This window comes from Lissotriton helveticus, chromosome 3_1 (assembly GCF_964261635.1).
Source record: "Lissotriton helveticus chromosome 3_1, aLisHel1.1, whole genome shotgun sequence".
Taxonomy (NCBI): Eukaryota; Metazoa; Chordata; class Amphibia; order Caudata; family Salamandridae; genus Lissotriton; species Lissotriton helveticus.
In genome coordinates this window covers 1,031,044,709-1,031,052,648 of record NC_136061.1, presented here as the reverse complement: position 1 = coordinate 1,031,052,648, position 7,940 = coordinate 1,031,044,709, and the positions used below count along the sequence as shown (strand labels likewise).

At 41.2% G+C, this 7,940-nt stretch overlaps 1 protein-coding gene across 1 annotated transcript; it reads right to left on the bottom strand.

The window, feature by feature from the left end:
- Positions 1 to 5,236: 5,236 nt before the first annotated feature.
- On the bottom strand, positions 5,237 to 7,633 carry LOC144824205 (E3 SUMO-protein ligase KIAA1586-like). The gene has a single exon (XM_078683355.1). It carries the CDS (start codon positions 7,631 to 7,633, stop codon positions 5,237 to 5,239), a length of 2,397 nt encoding a protein of 798 aa, XP_078539481.1.
- Positions 7,634 to 7,940: the final 307 nt, after the last annotated feature.

Here is a 7,940-nt window from a genome sequence, read left to right as displayed (position 1 = left end):
GTGATGGGCTATGGTTCAGAAGATCACGAGTGGTAATGTGAGGAGTAGGTTTTATGGAAGATAATCAATCTACACATACCATCCTCAAAAAGTTTTCTTCATCAAGCAGCCATTGTTAACTACATCGCAAATCAACGTAAAATCACAATATTACTAATGAAGGGAACGTTGAGCGATACTACAGGGAGAGGTTAAACAACATGTGGCAAATAAATGATTTCATTATTTGAGAATGGCATTTGTGAAGGTAAATGAGGAATTGATTACTAATTTTTTTAAATATGAATAATTTCAAGGAGCGTTTGGTGTTTTAGCAGGTGGAATCATGGGATGACTCGGTTTTGTGCTTTAAGTAATTGAATGTTCACATTTGAACTGAGGGAATTTGCTAAGGAATCCAACCCTTTTACCTATCATGATCCTGTTTTTAACCAAGAAATTCTCACCATCCAAAGAAAGTGTAGCTAACCCTTCAAAATAATAATATAGGTGTTTTGTAGGGCTCCTCTCAGTGGTGTCCAAGAGAGACCCGGGGTCCAGAAACCATTGCCCGGCTAAGGGCCAAAGGTTTTTCATTGGAGTCCAAATAGTCCAATAGATACTAGTCTTTGAGAGGACAGTGACTAGCTCCCGCCCACCCTAGTGTTCCCTTAGGTGTCCAGAACTTTGAGGGGCCTTTATCTCAAGCGCCACATGTTGCCGTTGAGGTCTGCTAGTGGCACGGGCGCCCCCGGAGGTCTAGCCATCTACAACAGACAACAGGCATTTCAGTGGGCAGTCGGTGATTTGTCTGGACAATGGGTCCCTGCTGGGATGTTGATACTTAATATCTCCATAACCACTGGGCTAGAAAGATAGTTACAATGGTTCTGCTGGCCTCTGATTATTTAGTGGTGAGGGGTGAAGTAGAGCACTGGGATACTGAACCTGCTGCTTCTCTCTCATAATTGCTGATTTACCAATTCGTTTAATATTTAATCCATATATAACAGAATGTGTTTTCATCAAAATTGGCTTGAAAAGGTACTTTACCTCATCGACGTGGAACCATCAGTCAGTTCATTTTTTGGTCAATGAAAACCACATGCTTTCCATTGTGGGGAATTTCACAATATTTCTTTAAATGAATCAACAAATGTGGGATGGTGCGTCTAGCCTTCATTCTCTTACACCCAACGCTGATAAGCTTGTCAGTGGTGGGCGAGCCACTGAAAGTTTAAACCAGACTCAAGCCAGAAGACTGGCCCCGGCTCAGCTTAAAGTCTTCTTAGAATCTCAAACCCAAAACGAGCCGAGCTTTCACTGCAGGTGATGTGGTCAAGTGGCTACAGATGCCAACCATGTAACATGGGAAACCAGTTTTGATTCCTGGCCTTGGTTAAGCATGCTGTAAGCCCTCTCTGTGCAATGCAGTTTGCATCTTAAGTGAACCCTGGGCAAGGTTCAAGCTTTACAAAAGTGCCAAGTATAAAATATGCATTCTGCCTTTCACCCCTGCTCTAATCTCATACTACAAGAATTAAAGACAAAATATTAACCTTTGATGTCAGAAAAAGATATCCATGAAATATCTGTGTCTGATACGCACAGTATGAGACTGGAAAATATGGGATCAATCCCTGCTTCCCTGTTTTAAAAAAACAGTGTCATTCTCTGCAAATACTTTATTTCACGGGGCTTCCTTTTTAGGTTTGCGCTGTCAGCAAATCTTATTGCTAACAAAAAACTTTTAAAAGGGACTTCAAGCCCTCCCATTACTTACCATTGGTTGACTTCCATGTCACTCTTGTTCCCTTGCTTTTGATTTGTCAGCGTGTTCTTCTCCATTATGCTTCCTCACAGGGATTTACTGCTATTTCTACCTGTGAAGCATGGGCCAAGTACAGCTTCCTGTCTGCAGCCAGTGTCCTTTCACTGGCCGCAGGCTCTGCAGGTACTTTTTTCCCACCTTTTTACATGCGCTCTAGAAGAGTGCATGTGTCTCTAGCCCTGCCAAGCGCTATTATGGCAGCACATTGACGCTAACGCAGGCCTTTGCCACATGATTTTCTTATTAGATTCTTCAAATGGTTGCTTTTTTGACAGCCCAGCCCTGGAGCTGGGATGAAAGTAACACTGTCAAAGCTCACTCGTCGCCATTCTTAATCCGTGCAGTGCTCATTTGTGGTGCCTGCCTCTCCGAAAAATGCCACTGGCACTGGCCACTGAAAACATCTTGAGTGAGAAGCGTGGAAATAATCACCAAGCAATGGCAAAGCCCATAGGTTTCACCTATTCAAGAACTATTAGCTTTGTCAATGTATTTTTCGGACATGTTGCACAGCAGCCCATGCTGATGTGTAACATAGCATAGAGTAAAGAAAAAAAAACGCCATGATGCGGTCAATGCTGCCATGTCATAGTATTTTTTCTTTACTTTAAGCCATGTTACACAGTAGCCTACGCTCATTTGCAACACAGCTTAAAGTAAAGAAAATAAGCGCTATGGCATGGTCAATGCTGACCCTCATCATAGCGTTTTTTCTTTACTTTTAGTCATGTGGCATGCTATTATAAAGATCTAATCTGATGTGCTAAAGTGAAGCACTTCCAGTTGTTAAATCGATAGACTTTTTTGAATTTTGAAGACACCTTGCCATATTCTCAGATGCTATGTGCTGCACAGTAGCGGCTGCTACCGGGGAGTAGTGGTGAGGAGGGCAGGGGAAGGGGGTGTTAAAAAAATTAAAAGGGGGGAAAAAATAATGAAAAACCCACTTACCTTCTCAGCGGGCAGCTCTTCTCCATCTTCTTCGTCCAAGTCTATGTCGCACGCAGGAACAGGAAGCACCCAGGCTCCCTTCTCTAAGCCAATCACAATGCTGCAATACAGCATTGTAATTGGTCTGAGCGCTGTGGTTCGGCACTCATAAGGGAAATGGGAGCCTGGGCATGTTCTTCACCACGCTGTGTAATGCAGCCTGGTGGGGAACATGCAAAGTGCGCATGACTGTTTGGCTGGCCCACTCCTCCCTCAAAGCCGGCACATCCCCGCCCCGCCCGCACCTTTACAGCGCACCACAGTAGTTAAAAAAAAAAGATAATAACATTGCTATTATCATTTTATTTTTCTTGTGGGGCGACGCTCCTCCACCTTAGCAGAGGAGCCACCACTGGTGGTGCATTATATACATGCCAAATACTTTTGTGTCTTGGCTCATGCAAGGACTCTGGCTCAGCTCTCCTTGTTTATTTGTTGGCTCGCCTACCTCTAGCTGCAACTAGGCTGTTTACAGCAAGAATGTAATACTTCTCATTGGGATATACCAGCACTTGCCAACGTGGCTGTCATATTTTAACAGGACTGTAACAGCACTTTACAACAAGGCTTCTGTACTTGTGTTTGGACAATTTCAGCACTTCACAATAGAATGTATGTACATGTGATGGGGCAGTATCAGCACTTCACAACAGATCTTCTGTTCACATTATTAGTTCCAGCACTTCTAAAAACGACTTCCGTTCTTGTGATGGAACGGTACCTGCACTTCATGATAGGGTTTCTGTACGTGTGAGGAGACCGTACCACCATCACACAATAGGGCTTCTCTACGTGTGATGGGACAGTACCAGCAATTCATAACTGTGCTTCTGTACTTGTGATGAGAAAGTATCAGCACTTCACAACAGGTCTTCCGTACATATAATAAATCAGTATCAGCTCTTCAAAGCAGGACTTCTGTACGATGATGAGACAGTACCTTTCCCTTCACAACAGAGCTTCTGTAAGTGTGATCCGATGGAATTAGAACTTCAAAACAGATATCGATATGTGTAATGGAACAGTGTAAGCTCTTCACCTCAAGGCCTCTGTACTTGTATGGGGTCAGATAATCACTTCACAACAGGGCTTCAGTACTTGTCACTAAGAGTATCAGTGCTTCACATCAGGGCAGTGTTACCAGTGCTTAATTTGTAAAATATGAAGTGCAGGTGCTGAAATATTTTTCGGAGGCCACACCCACGTTTTCAGGCCCCGCCCACTCTCGACACAGGCTCCACCCACTGTATTAGCCCCACCCACATCTTCAAGTGGCACTGCTAAAAGTCAAATATAATACCTGATCTGAATTTCAGAAAGGGAGCCTTCGTAAGGTTTTGATAGGAGGTTCCCCGTGGCGTGAACCATTTTGAAAAAGATGAAAGCAAATGTGCATTTAAATCACAAGTTTGGAATAAATTAGCTAAAACCACTAATGCATTGAAATGGACAATTTCAGTGCTCTGCTCTGTGTGCTGATTTGGGGAAAAGGACAATACTGGGGGTAGCTAGGGCATGCCATTTTTCACAGAGTCTATGATTTCAAAGGTACAACTTTGACATAGCTTAAGTTATATGACAAAATAAAACCCAATGTTGTGAAAACACTAGTCCAAACAGATAAACTGAATAAAATCATGCAATACACTTGAATGAGTCAGTCAGCCACTGTCACTTCCAGTGGCATGGGGTTAATCAGTATAGTGTAATATTCAGTTAAAGCGACTGCTTTAGAGAAACAAAAAAGGAGGATTACCAATTGGGCTTGTACTATAACTTCTCTCTGGAGCTATATGTGCATTTAGTAGACATTGAGAATAGTAAAAAAGAAAAACATAAAACTATGTAGTTCTGTATGACACAGGCAACGCAGATTAGAAAAGAGGCATATGTTCAAAATATGACTTTTTAATCAAAGATTTTAGCTGAAGATAAATAAACAAAGAAAAATGTGATCTCCACCAAAATGTGGTTCGCGCTATATAACATTTTATAAATAAATACCAAGGCCAAAGGAATATGTAGGGGGCTGGGCAGTTTCAATTTGACCGTATCTGAATAAGTCATACCTATTAGTGCAAAATAACCAGGCATAGTGCCATACAAAATGTAATTATATAAAGACAAACTAACAAAAAATAAAATATATAAATACAAATAGATACATGTCGTAAAATGAAAATCCAAAAAAAGCAATTAAACTGTTACAAAAAACAAAATAAATAAAATATATTAAATAGAACAATAAATATAGCATCCAAACAAAGACACATAAATATAACAAAATATTAAATAAATTGACACTGTCAACAAAGGGGTATAATGCAAATAAATAACCTATATAACCTAGAACAACTAAATATCCTAACACAGTAAAGCCTAACTTTTCCAAAACATTGCAATGACACACATTTTGTCAGTTGGAATGGGCTACATCTATTGTTCTAGAAAACCCCAGAAACAGTCTAAATTGCTTGTGCATTCCATGTCCTCCTCTTTCCTTGCTTTACTCCTAGTGTCATCAGCTGATCTTCGTCCTTTTGCAAGCCAGGACTGAACATAGGGTAATGGGTTGAATCTCCTAAATGGTGGACCAACAAGATTTAAAAACATTAAAGAAGATATTGTTTGAGTCACCAATGATGCTCTTGTGGATGTGCATATCAGATTCATTTGAGAAAAGCCCCGCTCACATTCTGCAGTACTGATAGCAATAGTGTGTATGGCCATCATAAGTTCCTTGAACTGCCTTTTAATTTCTTTGCCTCCAGATTCCTTGTACTCTCTGTAAGCACGTATGGTTTCTCGGCTGGCAATGTTGAATCTTTTACACAGAGACTCAATATCACTTTCACCATAAAGAACAGGTAGCTCATCAGGCCAGTACTGTTTGTATAAAACTTTCACTTCGTTAATCAGTGTATCATACTCAGCCTTTTTGTCAGCAGAATTCGTTCCTCCTGTAGACAACAAACGATGTCTTAGATTTTCTGCAAGGCTACGAAAAAACTGACCCTGTTCAATGATTTTGTCCGTGGTCTTTCCTTTGTGCAGCACCACACCTTGGAATATATTTTCTTCCATGGCCTTTTTACATAGTGAGAAATGGTTCCCTTGCCTGTCTACCATTGCCTCAAACACAGCTATTTGCCGGCAAATAGCCCGGTGAGAATCAATGATTGTAGAATCACGTTTCTGTAACTCAAGTGATAACTCGGATAACTCCTGAAGAGCATCATACATGAGGCCAAGATTAGCAACGAACTGTATAGATGATAACCGCCTTCCTAGGCCTGTGTACATATTTCGTGTTGAACTGTCACGGGAACCATCATCAGCTGCACTATTAAAGTGCTTGTAGAGAGCAGGATAAGCATTCCAAATAGCCTCCACTGTTCTAAAGCTTGATGCAACCCAACGAGTATCTAACACTCTACCTATTCTGCAGAGCTGAACGTCAAGAGCTTCAGCACATTCCTTAAGCTCCAAACGTTTTTTAACAGAGGTGGAAAATAGAGAATACAGCTTATCGAGTAAGTTTTTGAAATGATTTGTAGCACCAATATCTTTCATGACATCATGAACGGCAAGTTCCAGGCGATGTGCTGAGCAGTGCCAGGCTACAATATTGGAAGAGATTTTTTCTTGCAGCCTCTTTACAACACCACTGTGGCGGCCAAACATCACTGAAGCTCCATCACAGGCAACTGAAACCATGCATTTGGAGAGAAAGTCCTCACTTATATTAATTGGATCTTTTTTTAGTGCAGACAGTAAACTGTTTACTATGCCATCAGCTGACAAATCATTCAGCTCAATGAGGTCAACAAACATATTAGCTGGGGAGTCCATGTCAGGTAGCTGCATTCGCATGTATACAATTAAAGAACTTTTCCTATTTAACGCAGTGGCTTCATCTAGTAAAAGACTTACTTTGGGGGAAAGCTCAATAATTTTGGCAAATATCTTCCTCTTCATTTCTAAGGATATGTGGCGTTGTATGTTTGAACAAGCTACATTGGAGTGCAAAATTCGACCCATATCTAGTCCATTCAACTGGTGGCAGTCTATCTCCATTTCAAAACCATACGCTGGCCTGTTTCGCTTTGCTTCCTTATAAGCTACACGGAATATTCTGGCTGTTGCTGACATTTGTATAGATTGTGCTTTTGCAGTTACTTGCAATAAAGTATCTCTCTTAGCGTTTTCTAAGATTTTTAAAGTTGCAACATGAGCCTTGCTTAGTGCATGTTCTCCAATCTTTTTCCTCAATGACTTCTGCTGTTGTTCTATATTGGTGCCATATGCCTTCACAGTAGACTCAGTCCATTCTTTGGACAATTTCATTCCCCTGGATTTTTCAGCACCAAGATCACGGACTTGGCGACACACAGAACAGCCAAGGTTAGGGCCTTTAACAATTAACCATGGATGCTTGCGTTGGAAATATATTTTTTGGTCAAGTTTCCAACCTTTAGGAAGAATGCCTTTCCTAAAATCTCTGTCTGAATGTGGTTTCAGTGATAATATGTCAGACTCTTTGCTAGTGCTTGGAGTTTCCTCCATCTCTACAGCAATGTCCACAGCATGATGCGGCTCATCTGTAAGAGGACGATCTTGTGTCTTTTCTTGTGTAGGGGTGATGATAACGCTGCTGCTAGTAGTGGTGTCACTCTCCTCTAGTGCCTTCTCTTGCACTTCATCTTCCTTGTTCCCTTCTTGCACTGTAAGTGTATGGTCTTTTCTAGCAAGTTTGCTAGCAGGCTCCTCATCAATCTTGGGCTTACATTTTGTGAAGTAGCTTGAAATCTTCTTCTGTCCACTCTGAGACATTCTAAGGATGCAAAATGAAAGAAAAGACGCTAGACATGTGCGAAGTGTGATGTCAATTCATCAAAGTAACATGCACCAATAATATTTATTTGCACGTTGCACCAAAGACATTTCGGCATCTGCACATATTTAACATCCATGTGGAGTAGCTTAGCTACCAGATATCGCTAGTTGTTATTTGTTAATGATGTGTGTAGTAGGCTACCTCTTTGAAACAGCTGTAAAGATTCAAGATGGCTCGACTTAGGTCTCTGAAGCAAAGTAAATCCTGTGAGGAAGACAGGTTGTATAGGGACCCTACTCCTGC

What these genes read in the sequence shown, in the direction of transcription:
- LOC144824205 (XM_078683355.1), bottom strand. Translation starts at nt 7,633, where the DNA reads ATGTCTCAGAGTGGACAGAAGAAGATTTCAAGCTACTTCACAAAATGT.